The following is a 26,046-nucleotide window of genomic DNA, read 5'->3' on the forward strand; positions in this document are numbered from 1 at the left end:
ATTCTAAAATTTGGAAGAGTGGATAATTTAAGGGCAAGGCAGTTAATTATTGGGACAGGGCCTATGGAGGTCTTCTGGAGAGCTGGCAAAATTCAGTATCTTGACCTACTTGGCAGCTGCACTAAAATAATTCCATAAGCTACCTATTTGTTTTATATAGTTATCTGCATCTCATTTTACAATAAAAAAATGTAAAAACTTACACTAAGTTTGGTATTGTGTTAACCTAAAAATAAAAGGACCTTTCAAAGTGACAGGCAACAAGCATTTATTGACATCGATAAGAATAGCTACACAGGACCCATTCACTCAGGCAGAAGCCCAAATAATGTTCCCCAAATAGCTATTCTTATTGATCTCAATAAAACCGTGTCGCCGCTCACTTTGAAAGGCCCTTTTATTTTCAGATTAACATACCGGCAGACGAACAGGCCTAACGTGGCCTCACTTTCATGGGCTGGCATCCCCTGGAACCCTGCTGAGCCTCTTTTGTGCTCACGGCTTCCATGGCCTGCCGTCCCTCTGACTGTAAAGCCTTCATCAGAGCACAGACTCCCTCCTGGCTTAGTAGAGGTCAAAATGCCTTTATCTGAGACCAGGAGTTCTTCCCTCTACGGGGGCAATTGCCCCAGGTGCTGGCAAGGGGCGGGGGAATGCAGGAGTCCCAGGAGTCCCAGGAGTCCAGTTCCCAGTGGGTAGCACTTAATTGCACGCCTACAAAATGGATTTTTTTTATTGATAAACATAAGTTGCTAAAAGACAAAATAATTTCTAAATGAGTCCTAAAAGAAACTTTAGCCATCCGAGCAGGTGCTCTAAAATTTCTTACTGTTTGTCTTGCCTTAAACCTGAAAAGATATTTTGAAGAATTGGATAACTCAATGTCCAGAAATTTGGTAAAATTAGAAGTCTAATAAGATTTTCTAAGCTTCAGTAGCTTTCAAGGCCGTTTTCACTTTGAAGTTAACAGTTGTACACAGGTCCTAACTCTGAATCCCACAATGCTCCCAGAGAGTAGGGCATAGGGAGAGGCTGGCCTGTGACCTCTCTGGCCCAACTGCAAATGCTCTGCTTTTTCTTTACAACCCAGCAGGCCCAGAGCCTAGGGCTGTGCCTTGTACCAGGCAAACGCTCATTCAATTCCCATTTATTTCCCTCGAATCAAGGGAGAAAATCAGAGAGCAGTACTACAGACCAGATCCCCAGGCACCTAGGAAGGGAAATAATGACCTCTGTAGAACACATCCTACGTACCAGGCACTTATACGTGTGTTGCCTCATTTCACCTTCACAACAGCACACGTCAAGTACACAGAGTAACTCCATGTCGCAGATGAGGAAACAAGCCTCAGAAGTTTCCCCTAAGTCACCCTACAAGTATGGGGTGGCACAAGTATGGTGAAAGCAGCCCTTGAAGCAAGGTGTAGCTGACAGCTAAGTCATATCCATTCCTATGCCTTACCATCAACGACTACTTTCCAATGGCGGTACTTAAGTTCAGCTTCCCCTTGTCTGTATTTCAGAGAGTGTCAGCTTATCCTTCTCTTACTCAGAAGAGGCACTTAATAGAGATCTGCCAGCTCCTATTATCTTATTTATATTTTTATTTTATTCCTGGAAAGAAGGCTCTGGGTATAGAGTCATAGGGCTGAGGTTGTCATCAAAATTCCCTCTCTTTACAGATGAGGACACAGAGGTCCCCAGGGGTTTGGCTATCTGCTTCACACCACTTAGCGAATGGGAGCCAGGCCAAAAATTCAGGTCTCTTACTTCATTACTCAGCCCTCATTTAACTCCAATGCACTTCCTCAGAACTTCTCTCCCCAATGGCACAGAGATCTCTCTTGTTCAGGCCGCTCAGCACCTCACGTCTCTTCTTTCTCAGAGGGTATTGTAAGGTGGGTGAGTGGCAGGGCCCCATCACCAACTATGGAAGCTTGAAAGGGGGTACTGTCCCCATCCCGCTCCCCTCCATCACAGATAAACAGTGTAAGCAACCATAGGCTCAGTACAGTCTTGGAACACCGTGGGGTGACCCAGAGGCACAGGGTCAGCTGGCTTAAATGCCAAACCTGAACTGACAGGCTTGAGACGCTGGTCCCAATGGCGGCAATGGCTTAACCAGACCCCTCCTGGGATAAGATCTTAGCCACACCCTGGTTCTCCCCGATGCCTGCCTGAATCTTGGTCGCCAGCCTTCCATCCATCCAGCTGTGAGTCACCTGATCCTCTTCTGATCCATTCCTTTTGCCTTAAGGTAACCAGAGTAACTTCAGGTTGTTCGCAACCAAGTTTCCTAGGGACTATCAATGAATTTAACAAATTTCAACATCCTAAAATCAACCCTGAATAAAACTACAAGTTTAACATGAAAAAAAATTAAAAATTTCAACATGCTGATGTGTATCTATATTAGCTGAATATCATCATAAGTGTAAAATCTTGGATATACTAATTACATATTAATATAATAATGACACAATATGGTAATAAACTATTAATCAATCGTCTGATAAAATTATGTATTCTAGCGAGCATTTCAACTTATGGAACAATTTAAGGGGCTGTACGTGCCAACAAGCACGTAACTGGTACACTGAAAATGACCCATGGCTTTTCCTCTCCAGTAATCAATGAGATTCCATTTAACTTCCAAGCAAACTGACATGTGGTCTCATGGGATCTGATGTCTTTCCATCAGATAAAAGCGACGTAACCGGATTTGAAAATTAGCTCCGTCGCCCACTCTATCGTTTCTTGTCAGAAAATTCGGGGTTGACAGGGTCCAATTCTGATAGCACTTTATACCTCTCCCTTCCCCTGCATTACTGAGCCACAGTCTGTCAGTCCTCTCTTTGTGTTTTTCTCTAGATTGCATTGTCAAGGCTAGAATACTTCTAGGGGAGGTGTTTTCCTTAAAATATTCAGATCTCAGTGAGGACAAAAGATTCAAACAGAATGAAATGTGAATGTATTGATATGCTAACTGTGGGGAAAACCCCTCCTGCTTAAAACCATACCAAATTTATGAATGTTTTTAAAAACCAAAAGAAATTTTCAAATAAGCCCAATGAAATCAATTATCTGGAGAACAACCCAGCAAGCCGTTCTTAGTCCGCACTGTAAAATGAACATTATTCATGGCCGATTTTTGATGAACAGGGCTTTCCAGAACACCCACCCAACGCACCAGATAGCCTCTCCCTCCCTCAGCCCTGGGCTGGCCCCAAGTCCTCCCTCCCCACCCCAGCAACAAGAAGACTGTGGGGAGTGTTTACAGTGCTAAGTTGTCCAATCTGAGGAGCTGTTTTTAATTTGTTTGTTTGCTTTAGGTTTTTGTGGACATTATATCTTTCTTCCTTTCATGGTATTGCAATTACAGTGACGGTAGATGGCTGTTATCTCATTTCATGTTCTTTACATTTGGCAAACAGTTGGCAGTAACCCCTTCCCCACCCTGGCCAACCTCAATTTATAAAAATCTTACTGGTTCACAGAATCCAAAAACCTGGGGAAATAGCAGGTTTTGAGACTTTTTTTTAAGGGCTATGAAATCCCTTTTTAAATAAAATCTGAGGGAACCCAATATGTAAGAGCTGAAAGCTGAGCTATTCGAGATGCCCTGCTCTCTCTTCAAAGCCCTCTCGATCAGCTCCCAAGGCGTCAATACAATTTGGAAACCAATAATTTATTCAACTCCCCTCCTTTAATAGATGAAAAAACGGCTCACTCAACCGTGTCAACAGGAGGCCCCAAATAATGAATTATCCAGATCTTCCGATTGCTCTGGGACCACCGTGCTCAGCTTTCCAGTCTCTTTGTGTAAATTAAACAAAAGACAACTTCTTCCAAATGCAAGACCTAGAAATTAATAATATAAATGGGCTTCTCCTTCAATTTTTACAAATAATTCCTGTATTGGACATTCACCTGAAGTCAAACTGTAGTTTCCCTGTGGTTATTATTTAAGCACACCCAGAGACACTATGGCTTACCTATCATTTCACTAGGAGAGGTACACCATCTGAATGCAGATGCTTTAAGAAGTCGAAACAGAGCTATACATTAATGAGTCTGAATATGAGCCAATGCTTAAGAAAAGGAACTAGCGGGAGATGGGCTGAAGCAACCGTCCAATCAAAAAGGCTTCTGTAACACAAAACGTAATCAGGAATAAGAAAGAGAAAGATTTTAAAACTAAAAAGCTGGGGATAAAAAGAGGATTAGATAAAACATGGCTAATCTGACTCTTTCTTCAAAGAAGCAGAAATAATGCCAGGAATAAATCCATACTGCCTAAAAGATGACAGTCCATGAGCTAAAGCATTAAGAACACAGTGCAACAAGACCACAAGTGAGAATTCTAGAAGTGGTTTTAAAAACATGATACATTTTAGAAGACCTTGCTTAAGAAAAGTTAGGCAAAGTGAGCAATCCAGACCTTTCAGAACAAGTGGATTTATTAGCTACTTAAGACGGGAGCTGGGAAATCAGAACCTTGAGAGCCGGACACAGATTTGAGACAGAATGGAAGAGACAAGATTTAATGAGAAGATTTAATTAAGACGGACACTTTTTAAAAGCTTAACACTCAGCCTACTTCTAAACCAGTGTGATTTGATTAGCAGTTATTTTTGAATTGCTATTTGTATATATTTTTTCTAAAACTTTTTCTTGTTGCCAAGACGTCTTTATTCTTCTTTTAAAAATCATTTCAATGCAGTCACTCCAAAGACACACAGTATACCTGGGCTCTAATAAAGAAAAATCAATTTTGAAGGCAGTAAGATGTTTAAAAATCTTAATGTCCCCTCTAGAATATTCTAGAGCAATAAAATTTCTCTCTCATCCTAGTTTCATTCTGCTTTGACTCTGGCATGAAGTTGTGCACAAAGATTTATACCTTAAGACTCTCATTTGGCAGGATGTTTACCTCCCATGAGAGCCCTACTTTAACCTCTCTTCTGTAATGTTGTATGTATTTCTAGCGAAATCCATTTGTTTGGCACCTCAGTGCAAAACATTTGTTTACAAATACAGTTGTGACATGCAAGAATCTCCGTGCCAGTGAAGGTGCTGTAAACCCAGAATGGAAATAATCAATTCTGAGCAAGGCATCCTGCTAATGACGCGCGACTGGCCAATAACACGTGGATTCACGGGACTGCAGGGGCAAGAGGAGAAGAGGTACCCACCAACCCACACATGTATCAGTGTGCTTCTCAGAGCCACGCCAAAGAGACGGACAAACCAAGTGCGACTAAAGGCCTTCCAAGGGGCTGGAAAGAAGGAAGAACTTTCTGGGTATGACCATCAGGGTGGCCCCATGTGCACACTCTGTGGGACAGGATACAGTGAAGGAAACCAAAGGTGCACTGGCGCCAATTTGGCCCATCTCGTCCCATCCATCTATCCATATATCAACTCAGGCCACATCTATCAGCCTTTTTGCTCCTTCTGACCCAGATCATCCACCTGTTCAGCAGTAGGACTGTTCTAATTCCACTAATTTCTAAGAGATGGTGACTTCAGGTCCTGAAATGTCACCACCACACTTCTAAGAATGCAGAGGACAGAGGCCAAACTCTCCTAATGACAGAGTTACCTGTCTGATGAGACAGCTTCTGATTCCCAGAGGCCACCCATGTCACCTCACTGCCTCTGGGTCGACAGGCTGTACCTACTCCCTACAGGACAGGGCGGGAGAAATGAAATGGCTACACTGTGAATGTCATACAAAGCCCGATGGATGGCACTGGGCCACCTTCGCCTGAAAAAGCGGTTTTGTTCTGCGAAAGCAGAGTCGTGGGAGCAAGACTGAAAGCTTTTATTGGGCTAATAATGAAAAAAACCAACATGGAGATAGCAATCTCAGGGGACATTCTGCTCAGTTACCTTCAAGTTGGAAGCCTGTCTACCAACTAAAAAGTGGCAAGAACGTAAGACCATCTCTTTCCAAGACACTGAGGTCTAGAGAAGATGTGTAAATAAATGGTGACACAACCCTGCTATCAGACTGTTTTATGATGATGAAAATGGTAATAATCATGACGGAAACTTTGGAAAAGACAGAAGAAGATGAAGGAAATAACAATTATGCAAATCAATTTAAGCCCCCAGGGAGTTCTCTATTAACATTTTGGCCTATGTTCTTCTATCCTACTTATATCCCATCTTCCATTGATTCTAAGATGCACATTTTTTCCCACAAACCCTGAAATTGGGACATATCTTACAATCAATGGTGTCTTTGATTGACAGCGTTTTTCTTTCTTAGAGGAGCACAAAATTTAAAAGCTATGATGTGTCAGAACTGAAAAACTATAGGAGTGTGTGTACTTGTGTCCACGTGTTTACATAGTTAAGGTCAGGCGGTTAACATATTCGTTTTAACCAGAGTTTGCATTTTACCAGAATTCACAACTTCTTACAGCCCAGAAAGGATGAAATCTCTATTTTGAGTAAATCTGACACTTAGACTTAGCCACCCTGGTCTAGTAAGCAAAATATAGAGAGAAATGGGAAGATACACGAAAAATTGTCCCTGTCTGTAAGAGATCACTTATTTTGAAAACAAAACAAGGCGACGCAGCGTTGTGTGCATCTGTTAATGACTGTTTCCCTAACAACAGAGTCTCGGCCACTGGCTCAGTCTCCATCTCCCTGTTCTTCAGGCAGCTGGGCTCAGAAAGCCCTAGGTAAAGAGAGGTCATTGGAGGGGACTGACGATGCAGAACATGGCATAGCTCCAGCTCTGAAAGCTCAGCAAGCCAATTCCATCAAGAACCAGAAAACCTCTAATCACGGCACTTTCCATTACTTTCACGGCCATTTGTGCCCTCTCCTCGTCCCTATTACATTTCCTAACTTGCTAACTCCCTGCCTTCCTGCTGCAAAATGCTTGGTTGCTTGGGAACCAGTGCTCAAGAGCACGTGGAAAGAACGCAGGCCTGGGACTGCTGAGCCTCAAGCTGGGTGCTGGGCTTGGGGGCCTCAGTTATAAAATGAGGGATGGGCCGGGTCTGTCATTTTTAAGGAGTCCTCAAGCTGGCAATCAGCCCCTTGGGGAACAGGCAGGGGGAAAGATGTGTGCACTGTTTGAAATAAAGCAACACCTTATCCTTTTATTTTCCTTTGTTTTTAGACATCAAATTGATTTTGTATCTTCAAGCTGCAGTAACGACAGGCATTAGGGCTTTTTTGTTTGCATTTGTTTTTCCAGATTAGGGCAGGGATTAAAAAGCATGGGGGCTCCGAGCTAAACGAGCTAAACGTGGGAGAACGTGTTCAATGTTCCCTTGGGTTTCTTCTAGCTTTAAAATTCAAATGACTCCCTAAGCTAAAGAGGTTCATTGGTGACACTCACTCGCCCTCCCTAGCACCCCCAAGTGACCCCCTCACCCCCCAACAACGTATTAATCTCTTTCCTCCCACTGGAGTTCAGGCTAACACTTGAAGAAGGAAGGAAGCCTTTACATTCCAAAAGGACCTGACCAGGAGCTCAGGAGCCGCTCGGGGCTTGAGAGCAAGACACAATGTTTAGTTCTGTCTTCATTTTCTCCTCATCAAATTTACAATTTATTTAATTGTCAATATACCGTAAGAAGTATATTATTAATTTATTTCTCCCATTTTCCCATTGCAGTCATTCCTTCTATCTTAGAAAGAAAATTAAAAACCAAAGGAAACGTTCCTGTTTGAAGAGCGTGTGTGCTGCACTGGAAACTGGCATTTCCTTCAGAAGTTCTACTTCATTGTCACAGGCTGAGCACCACACAGCGTGTGCCCGATGGGCGGGACAGCCAGCGGGACAGCTGGCTGTGGGCAAGAACTGGGGTCAAGGGAATAAGGGGGTCGGTCACACAGATGCCCTAATCAACACCTAATCAACAGATTAGGCATCTGTGGAGGACATCCCCAGGGTGCGCAGGAAGTACTGCTTTGAGGGCGAGGGGATCTGATAGTCTGTATTATCTAGAAACCCCATGGGTTTCTGACTCCCAGGGCCAGGGCCGGCCCTGCACCAACTCTGGTGAACTTTTGCAGGCAGCCGTTCCCCTTAAGGTCCGCTCACAGCCAACCAGTTGCCTCCTCTCAGCAGGCCACCTTCTCCCCAGCTGACATTAAAGAGCCTGCCCCCGGGTGGCTGTGGTGGGGACACAAGTCTCCTGTTCCACTCCAGGCAGCTTCTTGCTTGCCTGAGAAGTGCTGGGGAGCTGTCACTCTCAAGTCGCCTACTTCCTTTTGTCTCTGTCACCCTCCCGCTCCTGCCCACGCCCACCCCCAGAAGAACTTCTGAGGGGTGGGGGTGGCTCCCCCTTTGCCCCTTGGATCACCCTGAGGAGGACTGAGAGGATAGGATAGGATGGAAGCGGGAGAACGGAGTTCAAATTACAGCTTAGGAGAGAACAGATCCTGGAGAGGCAGGTTAAGCAGAGAACAGAAGTAAGATATTATGTAAGAAGGAGCAGACTCTAACAATTAACCAGCTTTGTGAGACAGGGCATCAAAGCCAGATCCTGGGGTCAGGAGCAGAGTCTGCTGTCACTAAAAGAAGAGTGGGGGGCACAGGGGAGAATTCCGGCAGGAAGCTGGCTCTGAGGGCGGCTCTGAGTGTCCGGAGGTCCAGAGTCAGCATGGTCTCTGCCACTCCTATCACTCACTAGCTAGTAAAATACTTTTCTTCACTGACCACAGGGTGTAAGGATGGATGCCGCCATCGCTTTAAAGCCATGGGGCTTTTAAGAGGACACCCTTGTTACCATCATGAAGTCTGGCGCTGGCCTGAGTCCTCACAGCTTTTTATCACACAGCCCTGTAGAGATGCTGACAATCTTTAGCTGAACGTTTCTCACTTGCTCAGAAACGGCTCCTCAGCCAGCATCTCTGCACCCCACGCGTGAAGGCCCAGGCTGGGCCAAGGGTCTTTCTTGGGGGCAGGGGCCCCAGTGGGGCCAGGCCGCCAAACTTCACTGACCAATCCTCTGCAAAGCTCTCTGGGCAGTGCAGGCGTGACTGGGTTGCTGCTGCAGAGAGGCATTTCCTGGGGCTGCCTGAGCCTCCTCTGCTCTCCCCGGCTGACGGAGGATCCCGGAAAGCCAGGCTGCAGGCCGTTTTCAGGAGACAGCCAAGTGCTTTCACAGGCCACTCAAGGCCTCAGGACTGGAGCAAGGGTGCCCAAGGGTCCCGATTCCAGAGTGCAGGGGACTCTTAGGCACCCAGGGCCACAGGCTGGAATCGGGACCCTGGCAGCACTGCTCCTCTGCGGCTGTCTTTCTACTCCAGCCTCCTGTCCCACTCCCAAAGAGCTCGTGTCATAACCCTCACTTCCCTTCCCTCACCTCCTCGCCTCTCCAACCCCGTATTTTCACTCTCTGCGAGCTCAAACAAGACCAATGCATTCTTACAAAGGCATCTCTATTTTACCTGCAAGTTCACAGGTAAAATCAGAGGAGAGGCACAGGGTGAGAGGGCAGGGAAATGGAGGCTTATTACCTCCCATCCCCTCTGATTTCATAACGCCTCATCCTTGCCTGTCTACTTCTTGCCAGCAGAAATTCTACTTGGAAATACTTGTGAGGCGTGACGTTTCTGGCACGTCTGGAAGGCAACAGAACGTTCCCTTACAGACATCTTGCACTTCCCATCTTCCATCAGCTCCTGGGTGATGCCTCCCCAACCACTGGGCAAACCTGGGGTTCCTCCCACTCGCCTCCCTCGTCCCACGATCCCACATGGACGCAACCGCTCACATCTGCCTCTGTCTCCCACAGTAGCCTCCAAGCTCCTTAAAAGCAGGGACCTCAGCTTCTCCGTAACGTCCAGGGAAAGGAGGAACAAGTTCAGACTACCCGAGGAGCAGTACGGACCACCGGTTAAGAACTCAAGCATCCAGATTTGAATCCCAGTGCTGTTACTCATTACCAGTGTGAGCCTCAGTTTCCTCATCTGTAAAATGGGGACAACAGAAGGACTACCGTGAGGGTTACATAAGCTGGTGCAATGCAGGTCTGAGCACTGATCAGACCAGGGCAAGCAAGGAGGAAGTACAAGGTGAACATGAACTTGGCTCCTACTCCAGGTGACCATCACCAGGGAATTCCTGACACTGGAAAATGTAACCACCACTGTGGTGTGGGGCTAAGTCCCAGCATGGCATGGTGTGTCCATCTTAACGGCAAAGAGGAGTCCACGCACAGTGCCCCTGTGGCCAAGGGACGTGAGCAGGCAGCCACGGAAATCCTAACCACAGATCTATTAGAAAAGTTCAAATGGGAAGCCGGCTCTGTTTGTCTCGCCCTCCAGTTGTCACCCTGCTGCCAGGACCTGAGGCGTGTGCTCCCTTGGACTCTGAATCCCTCTGGCTTTCTGTACATCAGCCTCCAGCCCAGCCCTCCCTTGCTCTTGCAGTGCAGTGCTGCCCACAAGACACCTCCCACACACCTCTGCCGAGACTAATTCATGTTCCTCAGATACTCCTACTGCAAGTTTTCTTTTTCACAGAAAGCGTGGCTGAAATCACTTTCAGCGTTTCACAAAGCAAACAATCCTAGGAAGACTGGGTGAGGGGTGATTGGAAAAACATCAAATATATCACAGAGCAGCCTTAATAGAGGATTTTTATATTTCCGGGCTCCCTGTAAAATTTCACGTCGGGCATCGTCTTTATCATTTGGAATTTAAGTGAATGGAAGGAGGGCTTCTCCACAGCCACGCTCCCAAGCAGACCACCAGCTGCACCTCACAGAGGCAGCCCTCAGAGCTGCCAAATCACATGCAAATACAAAGCTCTAAAGATAATTGTGGGGGCACAGCTCACTGGCCACCCCAGTACCCATTCCCTACCCCCTTCCCCCAATCATCTTGGCTGTAGGAACTAAAAAGTCTGAACTTGCTTTCCTAGTCTCCCTTGAAACTGGGGGTAGCCATATGACACAACTGGGGCTAACAGAACACCAATGGAATTTGCTGGGGGTTTCTAAGAAAGTTCTTGCTTTCCAGGTAAAAGAAACATTCACCCTGCCCCTTCTGTTTCTTTCAGTCTTGAATGGAAATGTGTTGTCTGGAGCTGCAGCAGTCATTTTGCAACCATGAGGTGATAGGCAGGACGGTAAGACCAAGAGAGCCACTGAGATGCCAACTCGGAGCCCTATCCCAGTTCAGTCCCAGCAACTGGGACTTCTTATGTGGGAGAAGTTACCTGCCATTTATTTAAGCCACCATAACTCAGGTTTTCAGTTACTTGAAGCTGAAAGCATATTAACTGATTCATTATCTCATCCTTATCCTTCTATTCTCTGCAAATCTAGTAATTTTATTGTATGTTAAACATTGCAGATGAAACTAACCTCGCAGGGAGTCTAGATTATGTTGTCACCCTTTTAAGGTGTTGAGTTTTGTTCTTAAAGTTCTTTTTGAACGTGTCAGGCTTACTTTTATTTACTGAGATGAGTCTTTTGATTTTGTCATCAGTCTTAGGGTGTCATCCATATGTCTAATATATGGCCTTTTTGGGGTCTCAACTGCATACTTTTGGCTGGGCCATAACTCTAAGTTCTCTGCACACTGTGCAGCCCCTGGTATCTCTGTTCTCCTCTCAGCCCCACTGCAATCATCTTCTATTAGGCCTTATGGAGTCTTGCTTTGTGTGTGTGCGTAGCCCTCAGCCAAGGCCCTGCCGTGAACACAGATTTCTGCCCACCTCTACCATTCCCAGACCACTCCCACACCACTGCCTCTTCTCCTGATTTTCAAGGCAAACCAAGTTCTGACCTCTAAAGACAGCTTTTTCAATAAATCTGCACAGGAGTTCAGCAAGAACCAGGTGAGTCACCATGGTTACTAACCATTTCTGCGGAACAGTTGAAAATTCACAGCTGACAATTTAAAGAATAATGCCCCTCAGTTAGGTTATTACATTTCCAATGTGAAGCAGAGGTCAAAACAAAAGAGCTAATTAGGTGGCTTTACAACAATGTCCGTTACAGAGTCATCTGACATGGTCCTTGAGGTGACCTGGCATCCCTCCTGGTAATGGAGCCCGCCTGTCAGCAGCTACGGGCTCCCACTGCCTGGGATGTTACAGAGAGCAATGTCCCCAGCTTTGTTCTTCTCATTCAGTCTCTCAATATTACCGTGTGCTTAAAAGGAACAAGGCACTGTGTTAACAAGTTCTAATGAGTAGTTTTCCAAATCCATACGCTATTCTTCGCCGCATTCTAAATATATTACAATGGGAAAATAGCCTCATTTAAGACATGTCTTTTGAGTGAGAAAACTGGAGGGGTCATACATTCACATGGCATTGGTATTGTGAGTTGGGGGTGTAGTGCAATTCTAAGTCAGCAAAGTTTTGTCCTGATCAGAGATTCTTTATAACTCTGTGCTTTTTTTGCATATAAGAAGCACAGTATTGGATCGGACCTAAAGTCCATTTCAGTCCAGTACCTAATTCTGACAGCGCAACCCATGGGTTACTATGGAAGGGTACAACTACCCTTCTTATGGTGACTACCACGAAGGAAGAAATACCATGACATATGGCCAGCAGCCTTCATGATGCTTGTACCTTTCCAGATGTTGTTTCTGTCCAGTCTTCCGCTGACAGATACAGAGACTGTTGGGTTGCTGAGGGAAGTGTCCCTGATTTGCTCCATCATTTCTCTCTAAAGTTTCAGGGAATGATCTCTCAATTCTATATCTTGAAACTTGGTAAGCTCAAAGGATACCTTGCAGAGTGGTTCTGGCATACCGAGAATGTATTTTGCCCAGGCTATTGGTGATTTTCAGGAAGCCCCCTTTTCAGTAGTTGGCTTTGCCTGGAATCCCTGAACATATGAAGAGCCGGAAGGTACCTTCAAGACCACGCGGTCCCACCCTCTCCCTTTACTGATCAGGAAACTGAGGTCCAGGGACACACACCAGTTTAGAGTGTTAATTAGGGACAGGAGTTAAAATGCAGAGCTTTGGTTCCTGGCTTAGTTCAGTTCACTCTGGCCTCCCTTCATGGAGACCAGCCAGCTCCTCACTCTGAAATGTCATTCTACCTTTCTGGAGGTCTTACTAGAACCACACAGATGAAGATGCTATTTTCCTTTTTAGCTTTATTGATCATGTAATTGTGGATAAAGCTGAATGTTTTTCTGGCCTCTGTGGCAGTACAATAATTGAGGGTATGGAAAGGTCTGCAAACAATAGCCTACAATGACCTCCAGGTGCCATTCTGGATTGACAGCTGAAAGACTCTACCATCACCCCTGACGCGAGTGCACAGAGCTCAGGCGCTTCCTGTCTGTACACCCATGGCTCCAAGAGCCCTTCCTAGAGTTCACCCCCAACACAAGGCACTCCAATACCCAGAAGACCTTGGTGTTGCCTGCCAACACGTACGGTATTATTGGGGAGCCTTCGGGCTGACACTCACCTTGGCATAAGCAGTTGTCTTAATGAACCACTGTCTGAGGTACTTCTGTTCCACCTTTGCTCCAGAACGCCACGAGCAGCCATGTTCGTCCACCTGCTCATTGGCAAGCACTGTTTGATCCACTGGGTCCCAGTTAACCAAGGCCTGTTATAATTCATAGAACAAAATGAGGCAATCTGGTGAGTATACTGAGGAATCACCCATGAGAGGGTCTGCAAATGCACTCCCTCTGCTCTGAGACTTGAGAGCGTCTGCTTGGAGTACTGCTTGGCAAGGAAACCACAAGCAAGCTGCGAAAAAAGCACATGTGAACGGCCTCTGTGCTTTCGTCTCATCAGAACAGGCTTGGAAAGGAAGCCTGTAGGCATTTGTCTCACTCAGGTCTGTATGTTCTTGTGTGAAAAGATGAACTTGGATTGGAAATTTTAGTAAATGGGGAAAAGAAGGAAAAAATGGCAACTAGAACTTAGTAAAATTGGATTCTTTTAGAGGAAACGAATGTTTATTTTAATGTAAATAGCTAACATGTACTGAGTGATAACCATCTGTCAGAAGCTGTGCTACGTGCCTTTCTCAAGCTGCCTTTTCTAATCCTCACAACAAGCTTTTAAGGTTACAGTATTATTATCCTCATATTGCAAAGGAGAAAACTGAGGAACAGAGAGATTAAATAACTTGCGTCAGGTCACACAGTCAGTTAGTGATGGAGACAGGTTTGGAACTCAGGGCTCTAGGAACTGTAACTGTCAAGTTTTTTTCTGCAATTTTTAAAAACTTCTGTTTAAACTAAGGTATAACGTACATAGAGGAATGTGAATAAATCTTAGGTGCACAACTCGGTGCATTTTTCCCATCACTCATATCAAGATACAGAACATTCCCAGAGCCCCGGAACATTCTCTTGTGCCTTCTCCCAATCAACACCTGCTCCCCAAAGGTAACAACATTGTGAGACCTATCTGAATAGTTTTATTTGGCTGATCGAAGCTGTGGTCTTAACCACTATGAGATTTCTCTCCATGGCGTTCTCATTCATGTCTGTCTTCATTTAAAATAAATACCTGCCACATGCATTCACCCCTTTCTGACACTTAGGTACCACTTAGAACAAAGATGGTGAGTACAGAGAGATGCGTTTCGGCACTAAAATAGCCTGACTCAATGCACGTTGTTTTTTAATTTTAATAAGCAATTCTAGTAAGAGACTGTGCTGACTGTTGACCATTTGACACTCTAAATCCTCCTGCCACCCTCTCGTGCACCCCAGGAAGTTGACCTCTGTGCCTTGCCCTCTGGCTGGGTACAACCAATGAGAGGGACCCTGGCTTCCTCCCAGCTGGCCCTGGCTGGCACACAGAAGGCCACAGCCCCTGCTGGGCAGGCCTTTCCTGCTGCTACAGCTACCACTCTCCCGGTTCCAGTAACCACACCCCAACATTGCTCCTTCAGTCTGGGATGGCAAAGCTTCCTTCTGTTGTCAGTACCAGGTGCTTGACCATCCCTGTGGGTTTCCCTAAACTCTGCACAGAAACAGTTCTATTACCTTCTGTTTCCTGCTGGGACCCTGACTAACCCAGAGACATATCTAAAAATTACATAAAAAGTAGGGGTAGAGGATAGGCTTGGGTTGTGGGTTGTGGGTTGTGATTTTACAACTGAAAGGAGTACACCCATTGAAAAATTTAAGCCTGGGAAGCCTAGAGTTGGAGTGGGGAAGAGATGCATTGAATGATTCACCCCCTCATTCTAGGCTCCCCCAAGCACTGAATCCATAACTATACAGAGACAAAATATAGGACAACAGTACCTCAGACCTAAAAACTTTAGGTTAATAAACCTAAACCAGGGTGATTTACTTATCTATTATTATTGTCTGTATCAGGGGTTGGGAGGGGTACCACTTAAAAATAAAAGGAAAAAGAGAGAGCCAGTATTGTTTAGTAACGTAGACAATTCTTTCAAGAGCCCTCCCCCTAACTCCACCCCCATCCCAGACCCCTGCAAAATAATCCCATGTATAACTAAAACTTTATAAAATAGAAAAAGGACAAAAAAAAGCTCTGTATGCCTCCACCTTTGCTTTCTGCTCCCTGCACACTTCAGAGGATAAGGGAGAAGCAAACACTCAGTACTGCAGATTGCAAAAACAAATAGGACTTTACTTTTTTTTTTTTTCTGCATTTTCCACATGCCTGGTATCTCTCAGGCTCTAGGTTACAGAACACAAGGAGGAAGATGTGTTCCTAAGAGGTTTACACATTCTAACAAAACCCTGGGGTCAACTGAAAGACAAATAAAAGCAAAACATAAAAGCAATTTTTCTCCCCAATGAAAGTCTTGGGGAAGAGGAAAAACATCCAAGGAAATGGCATTTCAGATCAAAGATGTGTGTGTCAGCTGTGAGAACTCACTGGCATTTTGTCCCAGGACCACGAATCCCATCCCCAGCTGCCATTGCAATCACGGAGACAGCCAAAGACAAACTCACAAAGTTAGGTGGCTCTCCATGGTTCCCTAGAATGTCCCAGTACAAGATTGCATCGTTCTTCTCTCTACTAACTGCATCCACAGAAAAAGTGATTTTAAACCGCAGAGGTGAAATTAATGTTCTCTCAAAGAGAGACGTCTTTATATTCATATTTATGGCTGAAAATACTTTCGGTTTGTGAGAGCAAGAGCAAAATCCTTCAGATTGGGGTTAACTCTGATCTTCGAACAATGTATCCTTTTTTTTTTCATTCTATTTATGACACTTTCATAGTGACTTAAGAAATTAATAAACCAGAAACATTTAAGTCAAAAACTAGATGAAACTTTCTAAATGAAAATCCAAAAACTAATCGACACTGCTTCCTCCCTAACACCTGTCCACGGATGGGCTGCCTTCGAACCAGCCAGGAAGCTTCCGAATTTTGTTTACTTTCTGTTTTTCCAGTTTAAATACCTCCGGGACCCCACGTAGCTGCAGGCATGCGCAGGCGGGCATTCATTGAGCACCTGCTCCGTGTCGAGCACCATTCCAGGCTCTCCACAAGCATTTACATGTTTCATCCTCGCCACAGCCTATGAAACAGGCAGAAAAGGCTTGTGGTGGTAGAACGATCGTACCCCAATGTCTACGTCCTGATCCCCACAACCAGTGAGTGCGTGACCTACATGAAAAGGGTCTCTGAAGATATGATGAAGTGAGGGGTGTCAAGCTGGCCGATCCGGTGGGCCCAGTGTAATGACAAAGGCCCTTGTAAGAGGAACAAGAGGCAGAAGAGGCATGGAAGGAGACGGGATGATGGAAGCACGGGTCAGACAGATTTCAAGATACTGCACTCTGACTTTGATGATGGAGGGGGCGGTCCAAAGTCAAGGAACGCAGGCAGCTTCCAGAGGCTGGAATGGGCTGGGAAACCTTCTCCTCCACAGCCTCCCGAAAGAAGGCAGCCCTGCCGACATCTTAACTTGATCCCACTGAGACCCGTTCCGTGGACTTCTGATGTCCAGAACTGTATGACAATAAATTTATTGTTTCAAGCAACCAAGTTTGTGGTGCTTTGTTACAGCAGCAGCAACAGGAAGCGAATACAGGTTGTTTCCACGAGAGAAGTGATCAGAGGGAAAACCGGACTCTATTCCCCAGGGGCATGTGTACTGGGGGATGAGGAGTGTCACACTGATCTGGAAACAACTAAGGAGGACAGACCGCTGGAAGCAGCAGGATGGCTGTGCTTGTGCAATGGGACCCTCCCATGGATCCCCTTCCATCGTTAGAAAAAACCACTCAGCTCCTAAGACGCTGCCTGCAATCGGCTTTGGATCCAATCCAGCCGCGATGGGGTGAAGGCTCCTGTTTGGGTTTGATGTGCTGTGAACAAACCCCGAGTGTGGGACAGAGATGCAAGGGTCCGTAAAGGATTACATAATAAATATTCAAAAGTTCGACTTATATAGACAATAAACAGATACAAAAATAAAGTGTCCTATAGAAGAATATTGCACGGCACACATAAGGGGCCCCATGTGAAAAACGTCTGCCTTACGTCAACATGTCCCATCATTTCATATCCCATGTACATAAAACGAACAGTAACCATGCAACCGAGGATAGGTAACGCTGGGTAATCCAACACAGCTGCTTACACTCTCCCAAGAACTGTTTACGCCCTCCTCTGGTTTACGCCTCTGCTTTGCTGGGGCCCTTTCATGTCTTGTAACTTTGATTAGTGTTTCTCCGTCGTCGTGCTGTCACTTGGGGTATGTAAAGTAGCGCATGATACCTCCCTCCCTCTGCGGGGACCCATGGCGAGTCCAGTGTGGAAACCCCTTTGGACATAATTACCGTCCGCCTGGAACACGGGCGGCTGTCGTGGGAAAGTGTCTGGGAAGCTGCTGGGTCAGCACCGCATCTGCTGTGTGAAGTGGGAAACTCTGAAGATGTTCCCACGAATTCTCTTCCCACCCTTTTGCTTCTGAATATTGAATAATGTGTTAAGAAAAGTTACCCAAAACTCAGAAGCAGGCAAAGTTATTTTACAATCCTGCTCAGGCACAAGGGATAAGGTTTACTTGTAGAAAACTCATACATAGCAAGGCCAGTAGTTTTTGTCTGAGAATAATGCAAATGACTCCCATCCAATCACAACGCAAATGATTTCTTTCAGAGAAAAGATAGCCCTAAAAGTTAGGTTTGTTGCTTGTAGGGTATTAAGCAGTTTTGATGCTACTGGCAAATTCATTTCAGCATTCTGCTGACTATAAATCCCCATTCCTTGAAATCTCATTTGAACCACTCTTAACATGTAACTGGTTTTCTCACTAATGAATGAATTGAATAAAATATTTTTATTCAATTAATTAATTGAATTGAATGTTCATTTTGTATTTGTATGGAAGCCATGTTTCCTTTGAAAATCATGCTTTAACAACACGAGCTGGTCTGCTGCAGTCAGGAACTTTGGACAGGTGGTCTCGTCTCCCACCGTTCCTCGCCTGATTGGACTCTGGGAACAGGAACCGCTATGGTGTTTTTGGAGTTAAACTGACCCAGGAGAGTCTACAGTGCTCGAACATTAGTATGAAGCTCGGACAATTAAGTTCGCAAACTTTCCACCATGTAAGTGCACAGTGGAAAGTTCGCAAACTTAATTGTCCGACCTCTACGAGTTGGTTCCACAAAGTTCTCACTCTCAATTCATCTCAAATGTTAGCAGGGACTCAACGCTTTCTTTGAAAAAAGAATAAACTTAACATAATAGTTTAAATAACCAACATTTTAATATTCTTAAAGATGAGAGCAGGGGTAGGAGTTGTTTACTGTGTACAGTGGTTTACAAAGTGTGTCCATAAACCTCTAGGGGTTCCTGAGGCCCTTTCAAGGGGTCTACAGGCCAAAACTATTTTCATTATAATAAGTTGCATTTGCCTTTTTCATCATGCTCGTATTTGCACTAATAGTGAAAAACAAAGGTTGGTAAGACTGTTGGCTACAGCATGAATTGGGGCAGTGCCACCGAACGGTACCCGTGGCCGCTGGGCTCTTCACCCCTGAGCACTCCTAGTATAAAGGGAAAAAAGCCGGCTTCACTAAGAATGGCCTTGATGAAGCAGTAACATTTATTAATTTCATGAAATCTTAACTCTTGAGTACACATCTTTTTAGTACGTTCTGTAATGAAAGGGGAAGTAGCCATAACGACTTCTGTTGATAGCAAAGTGTGAAGATTGTCTCGAGAAAAAGCACTAATGTGACCAAATTGTGAGCTGGATTCACCACTTTTTTTTCATGTAACTGCATTTTTATATGAAAGAATGACTAACAATAAACTATGGTTATTCAGACTTAGGTACATGGCACACATTTTCTCAAAATACACAGAGTGACCCTGTCACTCAAAGGAAAACAGCTGCTGGTATCTGTTGCCAATGATAAATTTTGAACTTACAAGTGAAAATTAGAATTTTGGAAAACTTGTATCTGCCATGAGCTCACAGCTTCCCAAAACTTAAAGACTCTCCTAACGATACTGTACAATGAAATATACCAACATTTGGAAGATCTGTATAAATCACCGAACCAGTATTTTCCAAATGACCAAACATCATGCTACATAAATATGCACAGGTAAAAAAAATCCATTCCAAGTGCAAGCTAAACCAATAGATTTTAATATAACAGAGTATAAAAAGTTCATTAATGTTTCAGGTTCAACATTGCAACTACCATTTTTAAGAAGCCACTGCTTGTTGAGTTTTGGTGTAGTATCAAAGAATATTCATAATTATGTGAAGTGGTTATAAAAATATTCCTCCACTTTTAGCAGGTTCTGTTCATTAGTTCTGGTGTTAACCATTATAACTTTAAGTAATAAAATTATACTTCTATTTTTGTATATTATCTTTAGACAGTTCTGCTGACCCTCTGCCGTGTATGATGAGATATTCAGCATGGTCATACAGCCTTCCTCCCATTCCTGACCCCTCTTCTAGTTTTTGCTATTTTTGTTACCTTTAGCTTTAATACCTTTCTAACTTAAAACACAAACAAACAAACACGTAAACCTCCAATTGTTTACCCATGACTCCTCGCTAGGAAAGATGAAGGGATCATCTCACACTTGCTTCTACTTCCTTCCCCAATTTCACCTCCTGGTTTTTGTCAGCAATTATTATCTTTATGTTCTCAATGTTTAAAATACTTCTGTTTTATTCTGAAATTCAGGTTGAGACTTCTGCATTTGTCTCTATATTGATTCTCAAACTTTTCAAACTTAAGACATAATGATTATGTACGCACTCTTCATTGTAAGACCAAGGAGTGTGACGTGACCCACAGAGAAGAAAGTGTAATTCTATGTCATTAAACTTGTCTGGTCAAAGGAGAATGTCTCCAGCATAAAGGTACAATGAATTTTCTACTTGTTACTTCCGAAGTTTCTAGACCAGTGTTACGGTCTGTGATGATGGAAATGTTCTATGTCTGTGCTGTCCAATACCAGCCACTAGCACGGGAATGGGGCTAGTGTGACTGAGGACCTGAGTCACTCTTAACATATATTAACTTTAACGTTAATTCATCTCTTTTTTTGTTTGTTTTATTAAACTTATTGGGGTGACATTGGTTAATAAAATTATATAGGTTTCAAGTGTACAGTTCTATAATATGTCATTTCTATATTGTATTGTATGTTCACCACCCAGAGTCAGTTCTCCGTCCATCACCATATACTTGATCCCTCTTACCCTCTTCTATCTCTCCCCTCCACCTTTACACTCTGGTAATCACTAACTTTAAACTTAAATATCAACAACCACAGACCATTAGTGGCTAAAATCCTGGGCAGTGAAGTTCTAGGCCCTTCATCCCCCACCATCTAAGGCTTATCTACTATTATTAAGCTCCTGCCATAACAAGTACCTCCATTTCTTGGGAGACCACTATGTACAGGTACCGTGACAGTTGTTCTTTAAATATTCTCTCTCTTCCCAAGACCCTGCCAGTATGATGTTACCACCCCACGCGGCAGATGAGAGACCACGAGTCCTGGAAGTTGCGTTACCCAGCGGCACACAGCTGGGAGAGGGAGCTGAGCGAGGGTTTGAGAAGCCTGCATTCTTCCTGTGCTCCCTCCTAGATCTCAGTACAGACACCAGACACTGCTACGTGCTGGGGATTCAAGGGTGAAAGAAGAACCCAGCCCTGCCCTGGAGCCACTAAACAAAACCAGGCAGTCGCCACTGCCTGGGTCTGTGGTGACTAGTCACAAACTAGACACAGTATTCATTTTCAAGTCTACTGTGCAAACAGCTTTATTTGTTTTTTATTTAACAATGATGTGTTCTAAGAAGATGGAGAAAATTTAGAAAATGTTTAAAGTGCGACTAACTTGCACTTACCTCCTTTTGATAGGCCAGTCCAGCTTCGTAGAGCTTAGTGAAGAGGTACTGAGTCCATTTGTAGTACTCTGGTAAACACGTCGTTATCTCCTGCCAAAGAGGGGAAAAAATCATGCACAGGCCATTGTAAACATTGCCCCCCCCCCCCCCCCCCCCCCGCAACATATGCATCAGCCTTGCAATTCACTTTGAAAATCAATCATTCCGCAAACATTGTACCAACCCGGGCCAATTCACAAAGTGAGGAAAGAAGCAATTTGTTCTGGGAAGACAGATGTTATTGAAATGCCACTCCCACCTTCCCAGAACGTGTTTAATGGTGAGAAAATCAACTTGAAGTCTTCTGCACACCCCCTCTCTCCACCCATGCAAGTAACAGGTGAATTACATTGTACAAAATTGGGTATTCCCATTTTTGTGAGCACAAACATTCTGGGGGCCATGAAGAGGATCCATGTCTGGCGTTCATTTTGAAAGCAATCACAAAACTCAAGAGGAGTATTTATTCTATACAATCCTCATTTGAAAACAAACCTTGTGTTTCTACATATAACCTGCTCCTTTAGCTCATTGTGTCCCATTTATCCCATTATGTGAATCAGGCTGGTGTCTACTTAGCAAGACCCATGAAAAACATTATCAATATTAACCTTAGTCAGTTGGAAGTCACCTGGCTTGTATTTCCAAGCCTAAATTGAAAGTTCCCAAAATGTATTTTCTGTCCTGAAAACCCAGTTGCTACAGAATTTTAAAAAACAGGTTGTTGATTAACCAACCTATAAGGTTCACAGTTGATCAAGTCGAGAAAGCACAAAGACCTCTACACTCACGCTGTTCCTTTTCTACTGCGCGTCTTCACAAAAATAGCTAAGGCAGAAATGGACGTAGGACGGTGGAGATTCCCAATGGTTCCTTTGGTTATGGGCTAGTGATAGAAGGCACAGTTTTAGGAAAAATGCAAACAACTCAGCCTTTTCTCAGATGACTAAATGAGGAGAGAGCTGAAACCAGGATGGGAGGGCAAGTGTGGCAGGAACCAAGCAAGGGGACAGGTAACTCCCCGTGCCCCCAGTGGGCAATGACTCTTATGTAAGCTTCTAATGTATTACATCCTTTCATGCGCTGATTTATAAAACCAGCAGAGGAATGGCTACTGGAACACAAAGAACTCCGATTCCCAGCTCCACGGCCCCTGCAAGGCTGACAGTGAACAAGCAGCCAGTCTAACAGCTTCGCCCACACTGTAGCTGGCCCCTGCCAGGCCAGTGCCATACAAGGCCGCAGCTGGTTCTGGGCCACGTGTGTGGCACAGCCTGGACCAGCTCCCGAAGCCTCATGGACACCACTCTGCAGGGGGCTTCATACACAACGCGCTTCGCCAAGTCAAGAACTGGACCAGCAGACTGGGCGGGCTTGCTCCCCCAAACCTCCAAATTCGTCCTCATCCCACCCTTTTCCTCACCGGCTACTCCCCATCTCCCCCGAGGGAATGGCACAGAACTCCCCTTCCTCAGGTTTCTAGACAAGCAACTGAAGAACTCGCATTTCTAGCAAAACCCAGGGTGAGAGCTATGCTTCATTTTGCTCATTGTTGTCTGCTCAGATCCAGGCACGTCAAAATTATTGTTGAATGAAAAATACCCTCAATAGGCATAGGAACTCCTGCACGTTGAATCAGATTTGTATCCCTCATTTGGTTTCACAAACTACATTCTAATCGCATTGGTCTACAAGATGAACTGGGATGAGAGGAGGAGGAATGTGATAAAAACGTTTCCAGACCTTGTTATTATAGATATGTTTGTTTCTTAAAATTATTATACATCAGAAGTTTAAAGAAACATGTGAAGCAAATATGAGAAAATAATGACAACTGTTAAATTTAGGAGATGAGAGGTCTCTTTTCTCAATTTTTCTGTATATGGAAGGTTTTCATAATAAAATACCAAAATATTCCAGTGAATATATATGCATATGTTATATGTGTGTATGAATGTGTTTTCTCAGCCCTGAATCTGCTTCTACGCATTGAGAGTAAAAATTACACAGCAATGGAACAGCATTATTATCTTTATGTAGGTTTACGGTTTTGAAAATCACTTTTACCTAAAATAGAAGAAAGATGATAAATCCAGTCAGGAAAAAAAAAAAAATCACTATCCAACCAGCATTAGCCTACTTTCAATCAGACGTGAATGCAAAGTGCGTTCTCTTTGGACGTGTCAGCTCCAAGGTGAGGTGAGGGGTGGGGGATGCAGGCCGCCTCCCCTCACCCCTGCCTTCAAACTTGGGTCTGACCTGTGTTATTCATATTGGATTTCTGTATATGTCATTGGAAGAAAAATAATGCCATCTGCTAAGAGTACAGCTTGAAAGCCACTGCTCCAGGAGCATGATTCCCTTCCTGCCTGGAGGAGAGAATGTTCCATGACGTGACCACTGCTGGACTGTGAGCTGGACCCGGACCAGAAGGGGGAGCGTGCTCACTGCCAACCCCCTTGGAGACTGTGTGATCATAACCGATGCTCATTCTGACAGAAATCAGCACCCCTCTCCCGCCTCCCACTGGTTCCTGAAACAGCTTGTTGTCCTGGCCTGGTCAAGCATGTAATTTCCTGTACCTGGTAGCATTCACATCCTCAGACCTGTGACTGTCCCCCGCGCCCCTTTTTATGCTATATAATTCTTTGGCTCCTGCCAAGGGGGCGCAGGAATCCAGTTCGTCGTGCAGCCACCCAACATGCCTCGTATGGAAGTTTCCCTTAATAAACCCTATTAATTACCAGATGGCAGTGGCAGCCTCGTTCTTCAGTCTTTCCCTGCCTTCCACTTATGGAGGGAGATTTTCAGTCTCTGGAACTTACCCTGGGTCTGCCTGTAGGAACACCGATGGTTTTACTGTAACGCGTGTTGACCACACTTGCACTGTCCCCTCACGCTGAAGTGCCTGAGTCACCTGCCCAGAGGACGGGGAGCCCGAGGACGGGAACTGTGCTCCTGCCCTGTGTCCCCATCTGCTGTACACAGGGCCTCCCCACAACCCTCAGTACTGTCCACTCAGTGAAGAAATGCCAGACCAGGTGCTCGCAAGGCCCCCCAGGAACCCAGCCTCACGAGAACCACAAATGTTGTGGGGGGTAGAGAGACTCCGCTCAAAAATGCATTTCCTAGAAAAGTCATAGCATCTGTCGGGAACCTCCCTTGATTTGCTGATTAAAAAAACAAACAAAAACAAAACGGCTATTTCTAGTCTTCTAATGCCTCATCACAGTAAAAATCATCAAAGCCATCTTTCTGAAATTAAACTGCTTAGAAGTTTTAACTTTAGTGTGGCTAGAAATTGAGACTCCCTTTGCACATTTTCACGGGGAACTGCTTACTTAAAACCCAGCCCTGCAGCCAAGGGTCTCTGGGGTTTCAGTACCCACAAAGATGTTACCAGCCATTCCTTCCTGTTCTTAAAGGATTCTCAACGAGGAAACTTTTGCTCCTCAAGGATATCTGGGAATACCTGGAGACATTTTTGTTTGTCACAACTGTGGGGGTGGTGGTGTGGGGTGTTACTGGTATCTAGTGGATAGAGGCCAGAGATGCTGCTAAAAACCCTACAATGCACAAGACAGCCCCTAGAACAAAAATTATCCAGCCCCAAGTGTCAGTAGTGCCAAGGGGAGGAACCCTGCTGTATGTGTTTCAGTCTTTTTAGTTTGAGTCTGTAACCTCAGGCAGATTAAGTGAGCCAAGCAACTTCCTGGTGGGCATTCCATAAAAAGGGAGAAAACACTTGGGGAAAGGTAGAAACGCGAGTGGATTTGCTTAGGTTTCCCTTCTCCAGCTGCTGTGACCCCATCTCTGTTGAGCACTGATTTCCAGTGAGTTCACCCCTTCCACTCACTCTGAGACTTGGCAAGTCTGGGGTGCAGGCGGATGCAATTCTGAACCTTGGTAACACCCGTATAATGCTACTCACTGGAAATGAGTGCTTGCTTTTACTATCTAAACTTTCAACTTATCTAATATACCTCCCAGTAGTTGTCTGACCTGGAAAATCTCCCATCATAAATTCATGTAATAAATTTCCTACTGAAGTTAGAGAGGCATACCATTTTTCCTGATACGTAAGTTTACTCCCTCCCATGAAAAGGTTGTTGACCAAGTTAAGTGTTTAAAGAGCATCCATTGGAATCCGGCCCAAAGCATCCAATGTTCTGGCCTCACCCTGCCTGTACCCCAAAGGGGAGCCCTGTGTCTGTGGGGTGTGGGGGTTTCCGCCCCAAGCTGTGGGATAGCACCAACGTGGGAAAGCTTCTCCGTGAGACACTAGAGAAGTCAAAATCCGTTTCCACTCCTGTGCTTTCCTTCGCTTGCTTCCCAAACAAGCCAACACCTACGTCAATGCACCCTTGTTTTTAAAACAAAAGCCAGGTAACCCAAAGTTACAGCTCCAAAAGCAACAGAAATCCGGCCACATCCACATAGATCCACATAAAGGTGTCAGTTTTTATATCCCCCTGAGCTCTAGAAAGAACAATCCAGCTGCCAAGAGACCGAATTTACACAGCTGGGACCTCCACCAGAATCATTCTCCCACACTGCAATTTCACATTCTACAATACCTGCTTTTGTTTGGCATGAAGAATATTTTGCACATTCACAGCCAAACACAGAGCCCAGCACACAAGGTGAGCTCCCTCAGAACCCAAGCGAGGCTCAAAATGTCATCCTTGGAGACCTGCTGC

The 26,046-nt window shown here is 44.8% G+C and overlaps 1 protein-coding gene across 2 annotated transcripts in view; it reads right to left on the reverse strand.

Moving 5' to 3' along the window:
- LARS2 (leucyl-tRNA synthetase 2, mitochondrial) overlaps nt 1–26,046 on the reverse strand; it is a 120,313-nt gene that overhangs the window by 57,139 nt on the left and 37,128 nt on the right. For both annotated transcript variants that reach the window (XM_019724060.3, XM_074312510.2), the window contains exons 6-7: nt 21,308–21,397; nt 13,424–13,567 (exon numbers count right to left, since the gene is read on the reverse strand). In XM_019724060.3, the coding sequence (XP_019579619.3) occupies nt 13,424–13,567; nt 21,308–21,397 (234 nt within the window). The remainder of the gene's footprint in view (nt 1–13,423; nt 13,568–21,307; nt 21,398–26,046) is intronic.

Source organism: Rhinolophus sinicus, chromosome 5 (assembly GCF_057876585.1).
Source record: "Rhinolophus sinicus isolate RSI-liver-muscle chromosome 5, RSI-T2T, whole genome shotgun sequence".
In the NCBI taxonomy this organism is placed as follows: Eukaryota; Metazoa; Chordata; class Mammalia; order Chiroptera; family Rhinolophidae; genus Rhinolophus; species Rhinolophus sinicus.